This window comes from Cololabis saira, chromosome 17 (assembly GCF_033807715.1).
Source record: "Cololabis saira isolate AMF1-May2022 chromosome 17, fColSai1.1, whole genome shotgun sequence".
Taxonomy (NCBI): domain Eukaryota; kingdom Metazoa; phylum Chordata; class Actinopteri; order Beloniformes; family Belonidae; genus Cololabis; species Cololabis saira.
In genome coordinates this window covers 34811153-34834397 of record NC_084603.1, presented here as the reverse complement: position 1 = coordinate 34834397, position 23245 = coordinate 34811153, and the positions used below count along the sequence as shown (strand labels likewise).

Below are 23245 nucleotides of genomic sequence, written 5' to 3'. Positions count from 1 at the left end.
CAACAACAACAATGTGGTTTTTATTGGGGGCAGTAAACTGGGACTAAACCAGCTCGATCTTAAAAAATGATTTTTTTGCTACTATTAACAAATACAGCCCTCTATACTTGTACAAAAATGGACAGGTAAAAATATAAATAGTGGCTAAAGATTGGGTGGATTAAAAGAAATAAAATCCAGCTGTGATGCCTGCTCTTGCAGCTGTCTTTTGAGGTACGAGGGCGCTGTAGCAGTGAGGGGAAATCAAGTAAAGTGCTGCACCACCAAAGTGAAGTCAAATGAAATTAAAGCTGCAAGCAGCGATGAACGGGCCCTCGCACCCTTGTGCACGTTCAGGCTGCAGTGGAAGCTTGTATGACTTGCATGTAGATTCTTCAGGCCTGGACATTTAGAGGATGACACCACCCACATGTCTTTATCACAACCCATTCAAAGGTTATGGCAGAGAATAGGGACTATCAAATATCGACAAATCAGAAGAAGGGGCTAATTTGCACCAATTATGGTCAAGGACACCACCCACGAGTCTTTATATCAAACGATTCAAAAGTTATGGCAGAAAGTAGGAACTATCAAATATGGACCAATCAGATAAAGGTGGGGCGCGCTTTTTAGCGTCTATCGTTGCCACGGTAACGATTTTGACTGAGAAAAATAATGTGCATCGTCGCAGGATGGAGACGCACATTTTGATGTATAACACACCTGGGTGCACGTTACGGTTCGGGCGAAGAAGTGGCCGAAGCAATGGCATAAATTGCAGCAAAATTACTCGATTAATTCAAAATGGCCGACTTCCTGTTCGGTTTCGTCCATGGCGCCAAGAGACTTTTCTTTAAGTTGCGACATGATACAGGTGTGTACCGATTTTCGTGCATGTACGTCAAACCGTATTGTGGGGCTTGAGGTATGAAGTTTTCTAGGGGGCGCTGTTGAGCCATTAGGCCACGCCCATTAATGTAAACCATTAAATATCTAATTTTTCGCCAGGCCTGGCTTGCATGCAAAATTTGGTGACTTTTGGGGCACGTTTAGGGGGGAGAAAAAGGCCCTCATTTCGTCGGACAAATAAAAACGAGAAAAAAAAATTTCCTACAGATACAATAGGGCCTTCGCACTGTCAGTGCTCAGGACCTAATGAATGAAATGAAATAAAAAAAACATTATTTACCTCTATGGCAGGTTACTGGGTGATGAGGAACAACCAACAGCAACACACAGAAGTTAAACAGAAATTATTTCCACCCTGATTGTTTTCCTCATCAATACTGAGCATTAGATGTTTATTTGGTTTGTATAACTTTGGATAGGCGATAATCAATCAGACAAACAGCGTTTGAGACGCAGTCGGAGCGATAATCCGACTGCTATCAACGACAGATGTCCATAACAGAGTGCAGGTGAGGAGGATTGTGGGTACGGCTGTTAAACACACGCTGGTGATGTCAAATATTCTGCAGGGAGCTCAGTTCTTCTGAGCCGTGGCTCCAGGGTAAAGCCCGGTGCTGCCGCCCCTTTGACACCGGGCTGGTACGTTCTGTACCGGGGGATCTTGCTCTCAGCTGACGGGGAACCAGACCCAGAGAAACGGAGACGACTGAGCAGGTTGCAGCTTAACGTCTCCTGATGGGACTTGCTTTCATAAAGTACAGATGCATCAAGTTCCAGGTTTGGGAAATGTGCTGTCAGACCCACTTACTTTGAAATGATTAAAAAAAGTTAAAAACAAGACTGATCTTGTGTAAATAGAGACGTACAAGAAACTCTTTTGAACATCCTGATTGAAAAGCCGTCCGTCAGGGACGGAGAGAGACGAGCCGGCCTGACCTCATGACTTCCACGGAGCTGCCAGCGCTTTTCTCACAGAAAAGCTTGAAAATAAAAGTGTGTGTGAAACTGTGGAAACGGGAGAGCTGGAGCTTGTTGCCACTTGTCCAAGACTCGATCCAACAGACTTTGAACATATCACTCCACTTCCTGTTCAATATCACATTGATTTTAACATTTTATTGCTGACTTTTAAGGCCCTTAATAACCATGCCCCTAGTTATTGTAAAGAACTTTTAACCCCCTACCTGCCAGGGCCTCACTCAGATCAGCAGGTAGATCTGATCGTTCTTAGGGCCGACTTGGGACCAAAGGTGATGGAGCTTTTGCAGTCTGGGCGCCCAAACTTTGGAACTCTTTACCTGCTGAGATCAGGTCAGCTAAATCCCCCACTGCTTTTACATCTTTACTAAAAACATTCCTTTTTAGAAAAGCTTTTATTTGTTTACTTTTCCTTAGTTTTTTTTTTTCCCCCTTTTTATTCATCTATTTTTTAATTTATACTGTGTAGCTTTAATAATTAATTATTACTTAAAATAATTTTCAGTTATTTATCTATCATTATTTTCATTGAATTGTGTAATGTTCTGTTCTTAAATCAAGAAAAACATCCTAGGTGGTAGACTGTATATCTTTTTCTAATTCCATCGAGATGCACAGTATTTTTATGGTGTCAAATATCCTACAGTATATATTGTAGATTGACATACAGAAATAATATGATACTCAATGTAAATGTACAATTGATTCCTGTTCTACTGTGCCTTACCCCCTAATAAAAATATTTAAAAAAAAGAAAACAAAAAACAAAAAAAAAGAAAAGCTTTTATTGTGGTGTGAATATTGTTATTATTTAAGACTTGGATATTGCTGTCTTATGTTCTTATCCACTATGCACTGTATTTTTATCTTCATGTATTTTATTGTTCTTGGGAAGCACTTTGTAACTTTGTTAAGAAAGGTGCTATATAAATTAAGTTTATTATTATTATTATTATTATTATTATTATTATTATTATTATTATTAATTATTAATTATTTATTCTCCTCTTTTAGTGTAGAAGTGTTTGTTTGGCCCTGCTCCGGGCTGTCCCTCCTCTAATGAGCCCAGGACTCATTTGCGTAATTGGAGAGGAGATCTGGGCTGCCATCACACTGCACCCACAAGCCTAAATGAAAATGGGTCCTTGTTTGTCCTGCGGTCTCGTCCTTTGCCCCATAAGAAACCTTTGTCCCGCATGAGCAGCTTGATAAGATTACAGGTCTGCGTGTGGGGATTGTGCAACTCCAGGCTGAGAGAGTTTCCTCTCCTCGTGGCACCTGGAGCAGAGAGTTACAAACAAATCAGTTCTTTGGAGGTCTAAATATCGCATGTGTACAGCGACACGCAGATGCCAGACTGAAGCATCTGCGCGTCGTTCCAGTGGCACGATGACAGACGATGACAGACGATGACAGACGGTGACGGACGGCTCCGGCGGGCGTGTTTGTGCGGCCGCCTACACTTCCATCTGTGAGCTGCGGCCATGTCGTGACAACATCCTATTAAAGTATTAATGCTCCGTCTCTGGCTTTTACTCCATGCCAACCTCCCTGCCAAGTCAAACGGATCCGTCAACACACAGCAATAAGTCAAAAAGCCTTTCTTTGTGTGTTTTCTTTGGTGCTAATAGCTGTGTTTTAACTGGCAGCGGTCCGAGGCGTGAAGCGGCTGCAGCGCCGAGCTGCGCTGAAGGCCCGGCGGCGTGAAGGGAACCATTTGGCTTTAAGTCCGTTCCAGTTTCACACATTTAAAAAGTGATGATGTTGAAATTAACTCTCACAGGATGTTTTCGATGTTTTAAAACGCTTGGCTTGGAAACAGGAGCCGTTGGCATTTCTCAAAAGGGTGCATCAATCATAAAAGGCTCAAGCAATAATAAGGAGCTGTCACTCCTTTCTATTGTTACATGACTGGAAGAGTGTTGGGCTTGGAGTGGAGACAGTACACTTTAAATGACTTTAAATCTGGGATTTTCTCTGCTCATATTCACAAACAACTTAAAATGATCCGAATCTGAATCCAAGTTTTATACCTGCAACTGATCATGACATGACAGGAATGTCATTGTATTAATACCGGTCACGCGTATCTAGTTTATATTCTCATCTATGCTGTCATAACTTTATTATAGGGGTTATTATAATGGTTTAGATGCTTAAAGTTAAAGAGACAGAACATTTCTGCCTCCTCCTCCCCTCCTCCCGTCTAAAAGGCTCCATTTTTAGTTCCTGCGCCGTGAAGACGCCGTCGGCCGTGAACGCCAGCGTGCTTTGACTGGTCAGATGATCATTCTCCGTCTGACACCCGTCAGCCACGAGGCACCAGTCTGCTCCAGTGTTTCATGCTGATGTCATGATAAGATAGAAGGGTCAAACTTAAGCTTAAAGAGGTCGGCTTGAACTTTTCAGATGAAACAATAGTGGAAATAGTGATTGTAAAAGGACTGAGTACATGAAGCCTGCAAGATCTGACTTTATTTGACCTGCTCTCTACACCTGATACCACTCTAATACTGTACTTTATTTCTTTTTCATCTTGTGAAGATGTGACGATAATGAGAAAAGAGCTCCCCAGTTCTGTTGTTCATGTTACACAAACTCTACTGGATTCATAACATGTTGTTTTGCCTTAATGTATCAGGAAATGAAATGTATTTGACTGAGTTTATCCCAAATTAAATGTAAATTCTTTACAAACACAAGAAGGGTACACACTTCTAGTGGTATAACAAGGATTCTTTTAGGAAAGCTGTTGGATTTGGGCTTTTTCTTGAGCATTATATATGTACATAAATATGAATAAGCTGTTTTCTTATGCTTTACACACAGAGCCAGAAGGGGACGCCTCTGTTGACACTCATGAAGGACCCGTACATCATGATTGCAGCTGGTAAGTTTTTAAATGGTGATGGGAAAGAGCTGTGAGATAAATTACCCAGTATCTTGGAAAAGCATCATGATCAAAGACACTTGGACTTTTGTTTTTTTCATTTTTTTTTTTGATCCACCTTGCCCAAGAGGAGAAAGACAATGGTCCAAGGAGTGAATGTAATACTGTATATGGAAACAATCGCTTTTTCAAATAAACGGAACATTTCAAAAAAAGAAATGAGTGATTGTGCTCAGGTAAATCCCTGTGTTCCAGGAGAAAGGCTTTGTTAACGCGTCGTGACTGGTGCATGTGCCTACTTGTCGTCGCAGTAGGTGAACTTCATGTCCATGCTGTGCCGGCTCAGGAAGGTCTTGCTGTCCAGCGGCGTGTCGATGTTGGACGGGTGCGGGATGGGCTCGCACATCAAGACGGCGCAGGTGAGCGGCGGCTCCTTGTAGCCGCACAGCACCCGGGAGGGGCAGCCGTCGTACATCTTCAGGTGGCCGGTGCAGTGCAGCACCTGCAGGGGAGGAGAGATACTCCCTTCAGACACAGACCCAGCTGGGTTTCAGGAGGAAGAGAGGGAGCTCGGCCCCCATCACCATCATGGGAGTGGAGGTTGGAGGAGTGGACTCCTACAGGTACCTGGGGGGACGTATTAACAACAAACTGGACTGGACCGACCACACCGAGGCTCTTATCAGGACGGGCCAGAGCAGGATGTTTTTCCTGAGAAGGCTGGTGTCGTTTAGTGTTTGTTACAGGATAATGAGAATCGGTGCGCCCGAAAAGCCATACTAAATAATATGTACCGGTACTCAAAAAGTATACTTAAGTTCGGCACACATTTTGAGTAAATATCAGTAGCATGCATTAATTGGGACGTACTACTCAGAGCCACACGGCACTTCCCGCCGTTGGGAGGGGGAGTTGTTACCATGGTAACAACTCCTGTCACAGCAGCAGTAGCAGCTCCGCTCCGCTCTTTTCCCGTTCATCCTGGCCCAAATAAGATGACGTTTCTCCTGTGATAAATGATGAACTCATCGGGTTAATATCTTATGGAAAACAAAGCGAAATCACACCTAATTACTCACATTTGAATGGTAGCGTGATGGTGCTGCTGCTGCAGCTTTGCTTGGTACCGGTAACGGTATCTTCCATTTCTGTTGGTTGCTAAGTATCTGCGCAGCACTTAGCAACCAAACGCCGCTGCATTGCATTGTGGGAAGTTTCTACTTAGCTAGTGTCCAGCAATCCACACTAATACATTTCTCCAGAATGAGTATGGATAGATCATACTATTGAGTACGTACTAATGTTTTGGACGCACTAAAAAAATAGGCTAACTGACTTGGGACTTTTATCTGCACATGATGCACTTTTTAAATGTCATGAGCAGTTTGACAACTGATGTTCCCCAGAGGGGACAATGAAGGTTTAAATCAATCAACCAATCAGCCGCGGGGTGGCGGGCGTCTCGCCACCTACACGTCTAGATTTAATGAGCCTGTTTTGACTTGGTGCTTTTATTTTAATCGTATTTTATTAGAGACGCTGGAAGAAAAATGTTCCTGCTCTTGAAGTTGTTAAAATTCCTGAAACATGACTAGACATTTTTCATCGCTAAAAGGGGTTTTTCTTCTCTTCTTTCTTTTCTTTTCTTTTTTTTTGCATGAGCTAATTTGACCCCTCCTAATCTGCCGCGCTATGCAAAAGGCAAGTCTGGATGTGGGGCATTCAGAGTGCACATATCTACAAGTCTTATCAAGAGACGGCTGAGGAGCTGGAATTAATAAAAATGCATCGTGCGAGGGTTTTGCCCGGGATGTGTCCTGCCACACAGCAGAAATATGGGCATGTTTTCCATCGGAGGGGGGGCTGCAAACTGTCTGAATCCCTCATGGTTTTAGGAGCCAGCTGGCTGCGGCGCGGGTGCAAGACGTTTGCAGATGTTGCAGATGTGGCCGTACCTTCCAGCTGGCCGACTTCAGGTTGACGGTGCGTCCTCTGTTGGTCACCGTGCACTTCATCCTCATGAAGAAGTCGCGCTCCGTGCTCAGCTCTTTGCCTTTCTTACCGAAGCCGCTTCCTGTAAGGTGAAGAACAAACCCCGGATTACTGCCGTGGTACAGAGTTACAGCTGAGGAGGTGAAGAGAGGACCGTTCAGCTCTTTAAAGTCCTTTAAAATTGACAAGCTTTGCCTCTAAAAACATTACTTATATATAATTATATGTGTAATATTAATGATGTATTTATTATTAATTATATAATAATCATTTGAATATAAAGTCATACAGGGAAGAAAAAAAACTCAACCTCCTGCAAGTCAACATATAAGTACATTGACAAAAATCTGCAGATATTAAAATTAGGATAAAACAGCCAAACTGGAGAACCAATCACAAACCGGCAGAAACACCGTTAGCTGCGATCACTTGAATTGATCGTTTTCTGATGTTATCAGGGTCCGACTGAGCCGTCGTTATTATTTACTTTCTTTTTAGATACATTCAGTGTCACGTGCCCCTGTTTCAGATGAGCGTTGGTTACAATAATAATAATAATAATAATAATAATAATAATAATAATAATAATAATAATAATAATAATAATAATAATAATAATGATAATACATTTTATTTATAATGCACTTTACATTACTAAAAATCTCAAAGTGATACAGTTTGATAATTAAAAGGAAACAGAAATAATAAAATCAAGATAAGAGATAAAAAGGATAAAAAGTCAAGACATGGCAGAAAAGAGAATAAAACAATTAAAAACAGCAACTAGGGGAAAAAAACAACAGCATTGTTTAGTGATAAAATACTTTGCTAAAAAGAAGGTTTTTAGTCCTCTTTTAAAATTGTCCGTGGTTTGTGTTGCCCTTAGGTTACGGGAGAGATTCAGTGAAAACCAAACTAAGACCTGGCCTTTCTTTTTCTTTTAACTTTCATTCTCACTCAGACCGAACTGGACTGAAACTGAAACAGTGGCTTCGTGTCACTCGGAGTAGTCAAAGTTGGTGCTCCCCTCATCTTGGAAAACACTCATGGAGGACGTGGAATCAGGTGGAGCTGTTACATCACGAGGCCGGAGGTCGAGCTCCGAGTGTGGAAGCTCTTCTCCCGTCAGCGTCCACACCCACCGGTGTGGATTTATCTGTGTAAGGTTACCCCGGATTAAACGCAGCGGCGCGTCAAACGCCTCTTTGAGCCGCAACGCCGCATTTAAATATGTCAGAGTGTGTAGCGGAGCGGGACTATCAACAGAAATAGAAAATAAAATAAATCACAACATTGTTCTGCTGATAAGCTATCAGCCACAGCTCAGCGAGTGTGTGTGTGCGGGGGAAAGTTACATTCTCCTATTAGACTGAACGCTTCGCCTCAGCGGAACGCTCGTGTTTTCAGACAAATAAAGGGCCTGACGGCGGGCAGAAGATCAGCTCCTCTTCTTCTCCAGGATCTGGCCTCTGGCCTTCTGTCCGTTACACACAGAGCTTCAGATAACATCCTACGGTTTATGGAGGTCCAGAGCTCAGCAACTCTGCAACTCTGGACGGATTTCCAAGAATGCAAAACAAAAAAAGTTTTGAAGTGAATATCCGATCACTTTGGACAATCGAGTACATTCAGTCGTGGTCGTGGCTCGCTGACGTCTTTGCAGCCGCAAAGACCACACTGCAAAAATTCAAAATCTTACCAGGCATATTTGTCTTATTTCTAGTTAAAATGTCAAATTTTTAGTCAAAAAATCGCATTACACTTAAAACAAGAGTCATTACCAGAAAAATAACCCTAACAATTTTCACCTGTTTCAAGGAAATTTTCACTTGAAATAAGTAGAAAAATCTGCCAGTGGGACAAGATTTATCTTCTTATTACAAGCAAAAAAATCTTGTTCACTGGCAGGTGTTTTTTAAGTGAAAATCTACTTGAAACAGGTGAAAATTGTTGTTTTTTCCAGTGATGTTTTAAGTGTAATGAGATTTTTTTGACTAAAAATTAGACATTTTAACTAGAAATAAGACAAATATTCTTGTTAAGATTCTGACTTTTTGCCATTTTTGAGATCCGTGTCTGCTTTTCTATAGAATTTAAGAGCGCATGCGTAAATTATTCCTCTATGCATGGACTAAACCCCTAAGATGCGTCCAGGACAGAAGGCCAGAGGCCAGATCCTGCACTTCTAAGGTGGTCAAACAAAAAACAGATGCTTAAAACTAAAAATTAACTAAAAAAAAATTATTGAATTGCTTAAATTTGTGTTTTTTTCTCTCCTATAAACCTTTGTACTTTGTTGCACCACCTGTGAACACAGAAGGTCATGACTTTTGAGGCACAGTTTTCCTCATAAATCAGGCCCCGTCTTCCTCCTGCAGCTGCTGAAAGGTCGGCTTCGCAGGGCGGAGCACTTAAGTGGATCATGTCTTTCCCAAATAAAGATTTTAAGACTTTTTTTTTGGTGCCAAGATGTATTATCAGCTTAAAAAAATGTCTCCATCAGTTCCAAACTTTCTTTTTCCAGAGGGGATGACAAGCGTGTCCTGATTGTCAGCGTCCTCCTGTGTATTTACTGCAGAGTTAATGACCATCATCTCCTCCGGTTCTTCGCCCGATGCACCCTCGTCATCAAAGACGGCGGAAAAATGGCTTGTTTTTCTTCAGGGATTCATTTATAGACGTTTCCTTGTTTTGTGATGTGTGTTATTTGTTGTGTTTCGTTGGACCGGCACCAAACTTCAGTACTATCTCATTGTCCAGTGCAGTTTCATGATGAGTCACGTTCATCCCCTCAATTACAGGATTTTGTTTTTAAGTCACGTTTTGCAAAATCATAATGTGGAACTAGTTATAGTTAGAAGTTATATTTCTTACACAAAATAAAACCAAATGAATGTCTGTTTTCCATGAAAAAGAAGATACTTTGACTCTTAGAGTTCACTGCAAAAACTCAAAATCTTACCAGGAATATTTGTCTTATTTCTAGTTAAAATGTCTAATTTTTAGTCAAAAAATCTCATTACACTTAAAACAAGAGTGGTCACCAGAAAAATAACTTATTTGACAATTTCCACCTGTTTCAAGTAAATTTTCATTTGAAATAAGTAGAAAAATCTGCTACTGGGACAAGATTTATCTTGTCATTACAAGCAAAAAAATCTTGTTCCACTGGCAGATTTTTCTACTTATTTTAAGGGAAAATCTACTTGAAACAGGTGTAAATTGTTGTTTTTTTTTCCAGTGATGAGTCTTGTTTTAAGTGTAATGAGATTTTTTTACGAAAATGAGACATTTTAACTAGAAATAAGATTTTGAGTTTTTGCAGTGTTTGGACTGAATTTTGCATTTCAACAGGTTTGAACTTTTCCCATAGCCATATGTTATGGCGGGACGTCTGACTGGTGTGTTTATGAGGATTTGTTTCTAAACGTCACGAGTGAAGCAGCGATGTGGGCTCCGGCTGACGGAGGACTAGGACTGACCTGAGGCCTTCAGGCTGAGGTTCTCTCTGATCTCATCGTGGTCACATGGATGGGTGAAGTCAAAGATGCTGTGACCGGTGAGTTCAACCTGGAAAAATCAAAGGGAAGAAGGAATCAAACTTCCAGCCTGAGATGACGAGAGGGACACAAATAATAATCTGGATTTTTTTTTTGTTTGTAATTTATGTATTCATTGTAAGGAAGAGTATTAGTATTTTTTATTGTGCACTCGAGATTAATGTTGAAATACAAGTTTGAGAAAAAAGTTGAAATGTCGAGATTAATGTTGAAATACAATTTCAAGAATAAAGTCGAAATTTTGTCTTTTTTCTCAACATTTCAACTTTAATCACAAAATTTCTACTTTTTTCTCGGCATTTCAATTTTTTGCTCAACATTTCGACTTTTTTCTCAACATTTCAACTTTATTCACAAAATTTCAACTTTTTTCTCAACATTTTCGACTTTTTTCTCGAAGTGGATAATGAAAAAAAAATCTTCCTCCTCTAAAATATTATTTTTATTTTTCTCCTGCTGGCCCTGATACTTTTCCGTATCATTGGACCTTTTCTCTTTTTTTAATTCCCATTTTAAACTCTGCATTTTTTGTTTAAATATAATTCACTCTATCAATCATTTACAGAGTAACATGGGCCTATAAATAGCTAGAATAAACCCCCTCCTCTAACTACCCTTCTGTTTTGCAACTTGTCTTTCGTGGTCGATGAGTCACAAACTCCTCCACAACCAAAACTCTGAATTGTGTCAGAGTCCGAAACACGGATCGTTTTAACACGATAACAGAAACTCACGGCCGCCGCAGAAACAAAAAAGGGGGGGGGGCTCCATAATTTACAGTAAACTTCCTCTCTCAGATGATTTACTTTTGAAGTCGGTGCCGGGGAGAAAACAAAAATGTTGATTGTGTTTAGAGCTGGATGCCGCTGCCTCGGAACACACACCACGGCTTTTCACACAAACACGGCAGGCTTGAGCGAGCGCCGGTTTACATCCCTGTCTCTGCCCTGTCTGCCTCGCTTAATGCCCCTCTCCCCGCCGGTCCGGCTGGTTACATAAGGAAATCGATTATTTTCACAGAGCAGGACAGACGCCAGAGGAGCAAATGTCCCGATTAGTGCGGCCCATCGCAAAGTCCGAGTGTCGCAACGTTCATTCATGTTGATCAGAGCATCGGAGGGACAAGAGGAACAAACCAGAGAGTTTACATTAAAACATATCCGTGCAAACGTGATGTAGTGAACGCAATAACATTGTCACAAGTCACAAGTCCTTAAAACTGGACGTGGAGTCCGGGTCAGGAACACTTAGGGAGACCCGGGTCGACGTTTCCTCGGATAAACCGGGTTGTGGCTTCTGTTTCTCACCATCTACAGATAGTTCAGTCCTTTTCTCTGAACATCTTTCTTTAGTGCTCGTGTTTCTGCATGTGAACGATGTTTCTGTCACTGACAAACTCAAACTTTCAGGTGAAGCATCTGCTGCGCGTGCGTCCTTGAAGGCCAGAGCTTCATGTCCTACGTCAGCGCGGACGGGAGTTTTTTCTAGTTAGTGTTTCCACTAATGTTGTTTTTGTCAGCCTGTTTCAATTTTAGTTTTAATCTAGTCTTTGGGTCAAGCTATCATTTTAGTTTTTATTAGTTTTAGTCACGTTCATTCTACTTTTAGTCGTGTCAAGTTTCAGTCAACTAAAAGTCTGAGCATTTTAGTCTAGTTTTAGTCAAATATTGTATTTAGCCAAACCCATTTTACAATTCAAACAAGGTTTTCTTATTATTATATTATTGTTACCTTATAGACTCAAGAATACATTCATTCCAGATACAGAAGACTCTAATTTGAGTTTACAATATATTTATTTTTCCGCATTTCACCCCGTCTTTTTCTTTTTCAACGACACATTGGGTTTTCTTTTCCACGTCTAAGTAGTAAAGTGTATCAAAGATGGTTCTTCTCCTTCTCCAGCCCCAGAGCAGATCCCCACGTTTCTCTATGTAACTTTGTTTTTAACTGACGTGAACCTAGAGCTCTGCGTTAACGGCATCAGCCTCTAACTCTGCAGCTGCATCTTCTGGATATGATTCCCCGCTGCAGCGACTGGGATTGAGGACGTGAGGAGTTTTTATTTTGTGATCTACATTTTAGTCTCGTTTTTATTCGATATTGCATTATATATTTAATTATCGTTATCGTCACATGACCAGCATTTTGGTTGTGTCCTGTCTCGTTTTCCTCAGGTGATGAGGGTTCGTTGACGACGATATTTAGTCATAATTTTCGTTGATGAAAGCAACTTTAGTTTCCACCTTGTAAAGCTCTGTATTCATCTCTGGGATCTTGTACTGTACGGCTCACGTGTCCTCACACCGTACCTGTGTGAGGCCCATGAACTTGTTGATGTTCTCGGACAGGAAGACAATGTCCCCGTCGGAGGTCACCACGGTGACGAAGCCCTCCAGAGACTTCAGGTACAGGTTGTCCATGTGTGCGTCCTCCTCTCCGCTGCTACTGCTGCTGCTGGAGCTGCTGCTGCTGCCGCTGCTGCTGCTGCTGCTGCTGCTGCTGCTGCTGGAGGCTGGAACAGAGACAGCAAGACAGCAAGACAGCATGTAAATAAGCTGTCAAATCAGTGCAGGCATCAGAGCGAGCAAACCCCGGGCCGCTCCCCATCCTCCGCCGTGGCAAATTACACCCAAACCGCACACGCTCTCATGATAGCCGGCCACTTTCGGGGCATAACTATGTTCAAATACACTCGGCGCAGTATCCAAACATTTACATACAGAGACTCCAGTCTGTCCACGAGGTCTCGTTTCAGAGATAACAGAAAACACTTGCAGCACCGAGCTGACCCCAGCTCACATCGCTGTGCATGTGCGCGTGTGTGCATGTGTGTGTGTGTGTGTGTGTCGTGCTGAACAAAGCCCAGTAGTCGGTGGGGTGGAGGGAGGGAGGGAAGCTTGCAGTTCCTCCGCCGTGCTTCCCTCAGATAAGAGGGAACAGTTCTCAAGGCCCCCGGCGAGGCCTGGGGACCCGGTTTGGAGCCGGGCCCAGTCAGCGCCGGCTTCCCTTGGGAGAGCAGAGCTCGTTCTCATGGGCCCCGGCTGGCTGGGGAGCCCCCAGGGGCCCCGAGCAGGGACCGGTGGCACCTTTGGCCTACATACTTAGCTGTGATTACCAGCCACTTGGCCCCAGCTGAACTTTTCTTCTCCGTGTTGTTCTTTGGTTGCATAAGCGGCCTGGTTTGGGAATAATGACGACCAGAGCCGGGGCCGGGACGGGGCCGGGGCCCGACGGGCAGCTGCAGCAGAACCGGGGACCGTGGGGGGGGTGAAGCCGTGGCCGGCTCTCTTACCAGAACACATGAAAGGACAAACGCCAGGGTGTGTAACTCCCAACGCAACCGTCAGGAAACCTCGATAACATCATCTGCTCCCTGATCTGAGCTTCGGGGACGGAGGCTCGTGTTTCATGTTTTCCATGTGAGAATTCATAACAAAAGCAATAAGAAAACAGACAGATTTCCTACCGCAGCAAGAGGCCAGATGATTAGTTACGCTTCGACTCGCAGCTCTTAAAATCACATGATTTAAGATGGACAGCACCGCGGCTCAGACTCCCCCTCCATTTATGCAACACTTTATCTGCAGACCACGAGGATGTTACATCACGCTGTTAAAAGAATTAATCACAATATGTAAAACTGCTCATTTTGAAGAAATATACACAATAATATAAAATTTACTTTTTGCTTGAGAATTAGAGGAAGGGACTTTGCTCAAAAGTGGCAAAAATGGTCTACATTTAAGGTCAAATCCCAGCCATGCCCTTAAAGAAGGGAAAGAAAAGAATGGCAAAATATTACATTTCCCCCAGGAAGTTTTGATGTTATAATTGTTACTATAATTTTTTTTTTATTTATTTGTATTATTTTTTCTCTTTCCTTTCTGTGAAACTTGAAAAAGACAAAATATAAAGTATAAAAAAAAAAACTAAAAAAAAACTGCTCATTTGATTTAAAGTAGAGCAACGATTTAAAACTAATAACGCGACTTTTTAATTTAATTTCCTCACTGGGGGAAGTCAGCCTTAAAAAAATAAAAAGAAGAAAGGAAAACTCCCTAAATTCTCCTCAACACACTTCAAATCATCTTTACTTAGTGTTTTTTTCTCTTTTATTTGGTTCATTCCAAAACTTACAGGGTTTTATTTTCCAGTTGTTATTTATTTTCATGTATATTTTTCATGTTTATCATATTTTATTATAACCGTATTTAAAAAAAAATAGTTTCATATTTTCATTTTTCCCCCTCATTTGTTTTACTTGTTGTTAAACTCCTCCGGTGTTTCTGTTCCTTCATAAACAAACACGACAGAAGCAATAATGAGGTGAATCTGGTTATTTTAGACTAAACAAACCATGAAAAGTCATAACATTCTCCCGCAGCCCAAAAAAAAAAGGGGGAATTTATGTGAAAACTATATTTTGGGAGTAGAAACAGAATCATTTGAGAGTTTGAGCTTGTGTATGTGGATCTGCTGACGTGGAGGAGCTCCTCGCCGTTAACCTGAGCCCAGGTTGCATAACAGGAGTTTCCATATGGAGCGTGTGTGTGTGTGTGTGTGTGTGTGTGTGGGGCGCGTGTGCGTGTGTGTGGCGCCACGGCGCGGGGCTGTTATGGCTGGCAGGGATAATGCCAGCAGCAGCCCAACGATGGGCAGAGCTCTGAGCTTCCTCTCCATCTCTCCCTCCATCACGCAGCAATCAGACCGGCTCGATAACCACTATCTGCTGCTGCATCTCTGTCTCCCTGCTCTCTCCTCCCCGCCCGCTTTCCCACCCTCATTACCTACACTCCTCCTCTTCCGAGTCCTGTTCCCCGAGTCCTGCTTCTCTCCATCCATCCATCCATCCATCCATCCATCCATCCATCCATCCATCCATCCTCCCTCTCCTCCTCCTGCCTACATGCTTCAGGTGTCTTACTCCACTGGAAGTTGAGGAAACTAAGCGATGCGTTTAACAACACCAGCCGTCCTGCCTGGTGTTGAGTTCAGGAGCTTCTGAGGCGGAAACTTCACCACCTCCTGTTTCTGAATGAACTCTCAAACCGGCCTCGTTTAGGAGAGACCCGCTCATGATGTCATCACAGGATTTCTTCTTTGGCTTTAAAGCCATTTTGAGGTCTATTGATCCCAATTTTGCAGCAAATCCACATGTTGACTTGTTCAAATATACACTTGTACAAGACTCACCTTCTTAAATTGGCTTTTAGCTGATTGCTTTTAGTCTTGCTTGTATACCCTTGTTTTAACTGGCTGTTCTTGTTGTTTTAACCAGAGGTCTTATGGTTTTAAGTTGTACTTGTGTTTGTTTTAGCAGGTTTTGCTTTCTAGACCAACTTTTGGATTTTATGTTATACTTTTAAACTCTTTTAGTGTGTACTTTAACCTGGTAGCCTATCTTATCGTGCTTTCTTAGTTTAGTTTAGTTTATTTAGTTTAGTTTATTTATTTAGCAATATAAGACAAATTGAACAAAAAATGAAAAAAACAATGAAATAATATGCAATGAAAGGAAGAAGCCTGGTGGCTTATATAGAATCCTTTCCATATATGAATAAAAAACAAAAGCTACACAAGGGGAAGTAAAAAAAACAAAAAAACACAAAAGAAAATGTAACTCAGATCAAATAATGAACACTACAAAGATGAAACAATAAGAAAGTTCTTTAAATGTTTTTTGAATATTGGCAAGGATGGTGATGATTTAAGAGATTTATTGAGTGAATTCCACAAGTGGGGGAAAGATTGATGTTTACATGTTCTACAAAACGGTAAATTAAAATCATCTTTGTGCCTTGTGGTATAAGAATGAATATCGGAATTAACACAAAAGAAATTATGAAAAGAAGAAGGAAGATTCTTGTAGCTTTTATCTCCAGTGTTTCCTCATGGGGAGCCTCCATGCTGGAGTGACTCTGGCCTGCAGGGGGTCGTCCTTTTTATATTGTATCAAAAGCGCCAAACAAATAAAGTTTGATTTGATTTGATTTGACTTCTGCCACCCCTGCTAATCTCACCTGCGATGAACCACAGGTTAACCCCTGGATCAATGAGAAGCTGAAAGACCTGGGACGCATCGGCCGTCGTTGTTTGGAGAAGCATCCCCGTTTCCTCACAGTTACAGAGCAGCACAAAGATTTATGGACAAGCTCTTATTCATCAAAACATTTTCCTGCCGCCTGACAGCTTGTTACTGTAATAATTGTTGAGCTGCCAGTTTTTGTCGAGTGCCGCACGAGATCGGCTTCCCGAGCATGATTCACAGGAAAACGCGTGTGTGCCTTATGAATCAACATCTCAATAAACAAATACACCATCATAGATATGTCATAAATGATTAATGTGTACAAAATGAATCCTGAAATAAAAGGTTTAAAAGTGACACATTTCAGAAATTTCTTTTTATATCTTTAAGGAATTACATTTCTTTTTTTGTCCATCTCTTATTTTCACGGCTCGCTTCGCTGGATCCGACTCCCACCCAGGCCAGAGTTAAGTTAAGATGAGAAATATGGCACGAGAGAATAAAAGCTGGGGAGGATGTTTGACAGGGTTCAGGTGTCGGGGATGAAGGTCGTCCGTCAACACCCTCGTCTCCCGTTTTAACCCCACTCAGAAACTCTTTTGTGGCTCTGCTTAAGGAAAACAAACAGCCGTCTTGTGACAGGTTGCAGCGTTTCACCGCTGACGTTGCACTTGTTTCATTCTGTGGGTGTCTGATCTCCCTGAGACACCGACGCAGAGGACGAACAATGGGTCTGCTGCTTTGTCCAGCTTCCTCCACTTCTAATTTTAACTAAAACCAGGAGGGAGGCGAGGCCGACTCAGGCCTTCCTACTTAGCTAGACAATAAGCCACACACACACACACACACACACACACACACACACACACACACACACACACACACACACACACACACACACACACACACAAGTGCACTAACGTGCCAAAGAACCTGCTGGAATTTGAATTTGTCCTTTTTCCTTTTCCCAGAGCCCACGCTGCGGTCTGCACCTGCCCGCAGGTTTGTTCGTACCACAAACTTTGCCCGCTGCTGCGATACGTCAACGTCGCCGCCATATTGCATGTTCAAGACTGCGCTGTAAACTAATACAAGTAAATGGACTTATTTTCATAAAGCGCCTTTCTACAAAGAAATGTACATTTTACGTCTTATTTATTCATTCACACACGCACTAATATACTTGGGAAATAGTTAGGCACCAAATATAATATATTTAATTTTCTCAGATGGCAAAAATAAGAACTTTATTGATCCCACATAGGAGTAATTCATGTTATATCAGCTATAGAGAACAAGGTAGGGCCGAAAAACAATATATATCCCCCCTCACAAAAATAATAAAAGTAGAGAAACATATTTTCTCATCAACAAAGCATATTTTATATAAACATCCATCCATCCATTTTCTATACCCGCTTTATCCCTTGCAGGGTCACGGGGGTCTGCTGGAGCCTATCCCAGCTCATTTTAGGTGAGAGGCAGGGGTTACACCCTGGACAGGTCACCAGTCCATCACAGTTTATATTGTTTATATAAACATATTTTACATTTTTCAAGTAACAAAATAACATATTTGAACCATTTTTCAAATTTTTTCAGTTATGTTAATGTCTGAAAATGGTTCAAATATGTTATTTTGTTATTTGAAAAATTAAAAAAAAAATTTTGTTGATGAGAAAATATGTTTCTCTATTTTTCTTATTTTTGTGAGGGGGGATATATATTGTTTTTCGGCACTACCTTGTTCTCTATAGCTGATATAACATGAATTACTCCTATGTGGGATCAATAAAGTTCTTATTTTTGCCATCTGAGAAAATGAAATATATTATATTTGGTGCCTAACTGTTTCCCAAGTATATTAGTGCGTGTGTGAATGAATAAATGAGACGTAAAACCTACATTTCTTTGTAGAAAGGCGCTTTATGAAAATAAGTCCATTTACTTGTATTAGTTTACAGCGCAGTCTTTCCACATCCAATATGGCGGCGACGTTGACGTATCGCAGCAGCTCCATGAGGATATATATATATCTATGCAGACCCCCCCGGGTGTTCTTACCGGTGTTACTGGCCAGCAGCTTGCGCGTGCGCAGGAAGCTGATGGCCAGCCTCATGATGGAGGCCTTGTCCAGGTGTGCGCTGACGCTGTGGGCCAGGGGCAGCTGGTGGGCCAGCTCGTAGAACACCTCCGTCTCTTTGCTGCGCCTGCATCGCGCCGCGTCCCGAGACTTCTCCTTGCGGCGCTCCGAGCTGCTCCTGCACAGAGGCGGACACACAAGGGAAAGCTGTTATACCTTCATGCAGAACCAGAGCGTTTCAATCATGCGTGACCACGGATACTGGTCCGTGGTCACACCAGAGATTCACAGCCTGATGCACTGGAACGCAAAACGGGGTCACGGCGTAAAACGGCCCGTTCTTCACTGCAGAGGAAATCTTTTTTGGTATTTTTTTGTTTATGCCCAAAAAAGGAATGTTTTGTTGGACATAAGCATAATTAGTGCCATGTTTTTGCCTTTAAATATATTGAAAGGCATGAAAACTTTAAAGTTTTCAGTTATAATTGCATAAATTGTCTATATTTCATTACTTTATATACTGTACTGTCTTGGGGTTACATTTGTATAAAATGTTACAGTAAAAACCAAATTCTCATAAATGGGAAAATTTCATAGTTCCTCTGTTTGCTGCCCTGGATCTTTTTGGTAATTCTGACCCACACGATGTTTCTGAAAGCAGTTCTATCAGCATTCTGGGAGGTGATTGGTCCTTACAGCATCATTAGCTGCAATACTTGCTGTTGAAGCTCAATATAATACTAGTATTAATATGTTGCAACTACAGTCATATAATTCAGGCAACAGTTCAAAAAACAGTTTTAATAACATTAACCCAAATCAATATCGGAATCGAATCGAATCAAATCTTGATAATCGATTCTGAATCTTAAGAATCGCCGCCTGACGGGTTTTTACGCGAGTACCGAGTACTGAGGTTCACTCTGCCCCCCCCCCCCCAAAAAAAATCTGACTTTCAGTGAATCTGATCACCACCCAATCTCTGTCCTGAGTCCGGCTAAAGTAGGAATCCTCCGTCACATCGGCCGTTCTGGTAGACCAGGCCGTGGTTTGTGTCGTTTGTCCTATTTGAGTGAGCAGAGCAGTTCAGGCAGACGAATCTGACTGAAATTTAAACACTTAATTTAAATACTTAAATTAAAAACTTATGATTTTTGAAAACCGCGCAGTTACACTAGTGATGGATAAGCCCTGAATGCAGGCATTGTGACGTAGAATTCACCGCACGAATCAGTATAGATTACTTTGTAATACTGTATTTGAGCCGGTCTTTGTACGTTTTGACCGTATAAAAACTTAATTCTCCTCAGTTGTGTGAAATAAGACCTGGAAACAGGCATTGTGGGATAGAATTGTCAAATTGGTTTAATTCACCGTACGAATTATTACAGATTACTTTTGTAATACTGTATTTGACCCGGTTTTTGTACGTTTTGACCGTATAGAAACGTAATTCTTGCCATTTTAAGAATGAGATGTACCTGCTGTACTCTACTGCCCTTACTTTTTAATAACTTTTGCTTTTTCTTATTTTACCTCTTTTCTTATCATTTTATTTGTTGTTTACTGATTAATTGTGTCTTGCCGCTTTTAATGTTGATGTAAAGCACTTTGAATTTCCTTGTGTTGAATTGTGCTATACAAATAAACTTGCTTTTCCTTGAAATCAGATTTGAAACAATTTCAACATGTGGTTCCAATCAAAGCTCAGAAAAACTGCACTTCATGTGTTTGTTTTTCGGCGGTTCAGACCGTCAACACTAAAATATCAGTAAACATTCATAAAACTCCACCATTCAGAGGTTTTCTGACTTTGTTTTGGGTCAACACAACAGCATCACCTTTAGCGGGGACTTCCCCGTCGGGGAGGAAGCAGGACATCAACGGGATCGTAGGAGGGAAGGTGGTTTGGCAGGTTGGAGCCATGAAAGTGTTCCAGTACGATGGAATCATTTGCACACGGAGTAAAGATAAAACACAAGAGCCAGAGTTCGGCACGGAGCCATTTCCCTCAGTGAGGACCGTCATCACGACTGTGATGTTAACGCAACGCCGAGCCACTCAGAGACCCGCAAACATGACCCCCTTCATCTAATCCTTCCAGACAGGATTTAAGTCAATCTGAATTTCTAAAAGGGGTTAAATGCCGCCAAAGTATAACAAAGAGCCTGATATATGACATTAGTAAAGTAAGTGTCTGAATTAATACATGAAATAAACATGTTTATTCATGCTCTGCTTGTTTTTAAGGGTTAGATCTGCACTTTAATGCCTATTTACAACTAAATATTTATAATCTACACTCAACAAACATTGGCATGAAGCACAGGACATTTATCAAAGCACTCACAGATAATGGCGAGAAAACAACCGCCACAGACGAGGCTGCTGGATCTGCTTTGTGTCTGTTTATTTGTACAATTTGTCCACTTTGATTTGGATTGAGAAACAACTATTGAGCAAAATCTGAACTTTGGAAACAGGAGGACGCTACGTGACGCTCCAGTCGCAGTGAATCAGCCCTAATAGGTGGCAATTTGTCTGTAAAAAGAAGCGCTAAAAACAGACGGCCGCGGAAAGACAGGTGATTATTTTAATTTCCTCATCCTAATGCCGTTGTGTTTTTGAGGGCATATCTGAGCTACGGCGGGGACGTCACAGAGAGAAAAACATGTTCCAACTGCAATCTGTGAGTCTCGTCATCGAGGTCACTGAGAAAGGAGTCAGGGGGAGAAGTCTATTTTTCTGGTTCTGTACCATGAAAGAAGACTCAAACAGGCCTGAAGGGGAGCGTTTGATCCAGGCAGAGCAGCCAACCGCGCTGGGAATCACACGCGGAGGTTTGGACCGAGGCTGTTAATCGTATTACGGCACTTTGAGCTGCTCTGTGTGACACAGGCGGCAGCATCTGGGGAAATTATGGGCAACAATGAGCAGGACCATGTAGAGGCCATACGTGCACGCTGCTGGATGAAGACGCGTAACTGAACCCACAGTCAACCTGTTGGGCTTCTGCCGCTTCATCCTTTCCAACATGCAGAAACCTGCAGCTGACAGCAACAGCTCATTTAACACCGCGACTTGCACCTAAACACCGAGTGGGTCCTCCTCCTGCTGCCAAAACCTCTCAGACCAATAAAGAGCATGTTTTGTTCATCACCCAGGCCAGCCGTGCTGTTGAACGTCGTCTCCCTCGGAAACCCGACACGAAACTTAACATTTGTTGACAAACACGAGGCAAATTCCTGATATGGAAAGATCTGAGCGCTGTGTTTTGCACGTCTGTCAGGCACGACGGGGGATGACGCGGGAATACGTGGACGACCAGGAAACACCACCAGTATCTACGTGCCACGCTCCAGGTTACGATTCCGCGATGACGAAGTCTGACGTTCGTTTTTATTTCAGGAAATGTGGCGTTTCAGGATTTTGGAGGAGCCAAACGTGCCAACATGGAGACACACAGCTGCGACAGCAGAGAACCCAATCTACAAATCTGAGATGGTTCCACTGATTCATGTACATTATTGTGTCTACTTGGAGTAGATAATGAAAAGAAATAGGAATATAGACACTGATTTTTGTAAAACTCAGCAGAAAGGAGGAGTTTATAACTTCACACAGGGGCTGAGGAGCATGGTTCATCCATGGTACCCCCTTGCATCCATGGTAACCCCTTGCATCGATCCATGGTACCCCCCTTGCATCGTTCCATGGTACCCCCCTTACATCGGTCCATGGTACCACCCTTACATCGTTCCATGGTACCCCCCTTGCATCGGCCCATGGTACCCCCCTTGCATCGGCCCATGGTACCCCCCTTACATCGGCCCATGGTACCCCCCTTACATCGGTCCATGGTACCCCCCTTACATCGGTCCATGGTACCCCCCTTACATCGTTCCATGGTACCCCCTTGCATCGGCCCATGGTACGCCCCTTACATCCATGGTACCCCCTTTGCACGGCCCATGGTACCCCCCTTGCATCGGTCCATGGTACGCCCCTTACATCCATGGTACCCCCTTGCATCGGCCCATGGTACCCCCCTTGCATCGGCCCATGGTACGCCCCTTACATCCATGGTACCCCCCTTGCATCGGTCCATGGAACGCTCCATGTATCGGTCCATGGTACCCCCTTGCATCGGCCCATGGTACCCCCCTTGCATCCATGGTACTCCCCTTACATTGGTCCTTGGTACCCCCCTTGCATCCATGGTACTCCCCTTACATTGGTCCTTGGTACCCCCCTCGCATCCATGGTACTCCCCTTACATTGGTCTTTGGTACCCCCCTTGCATCCATGGTACCCCCTTTGCATCCGTCCATGGTACCCCCCTTGCATCGGCCCATGGTACCCCCCTTGCATCCATGGTACCCCCTTGCATCGGCCCATGGTACCCCCCTTGCATCCAAGGTACCCCCCTTACATTGGTCCATGGTACCCCCCTTGCATCGGCCCATGGTACGCCTTGTGCATCGGTCCATGGTACCCCCCTTACATCGGCCCATGGTACGCCTTGTGCATCGGTCCATGGTACCCCCCTTACATCGGCCCGTGGTACGCCTTGTGCATCGGCCCATGGTACCAGCACCTAAACACTTGTGCTTCAGCATCCTGGACCTGTTGTCTCGGCCCTGAACAGTGTCACCAGCACACCGCGGGAGGACAGCGCAGGGAAACGCCTCATCCAGACCAAGACGCCACTGCAGCTTCACATTCCCTCCTTCCAGGTATCGTGACACTGAAACCCACAAACGTATTAAAGGGGATGAAACAAGACTCCTGCATCACCTGGAGATTCTGATCTTTCTCCC

The 23245-nt window shown here is 42.8% G+C and overlaps 1 protein-coding gene across 1 annotated transcript in view; it reads right to left on the bottom strand.

Annotated features, from left to right (window-relative positions):
- The window catches only part of epas1b (endothelial PAS domain protein 1b), a 66764-nt gene that overhangs the window by 20808 nt on the left and 22711 nt on the right, over positions 1 to 23245 (bottom strand). Inside the window, exons 2-6 of the mRNA XM_061744629.1 lie at positions 18407 to 18603; positions 12624 to 12826; positions 10234 to 10321; positions 6715 to 6833; positions 5059 to 5261 (exon numbers count right to left, since the gene is read on the bottom strand). Of these exons, the coding sequence (XP_061600613.1) occupies positions 5059 to 5261; positions 6715 to 6833; positions 10234 to 10321; positions 12624 to 12826; positions 18407 to 18603 (810 nt within the window). The remainder of the gene's footprint in view (positions 1 to 5058; positions 5262 to 6714; positions 6834 to 10233; positions 10322 to 12623; positions 12827 to 18406; positions 18604 to 23245) is intronic.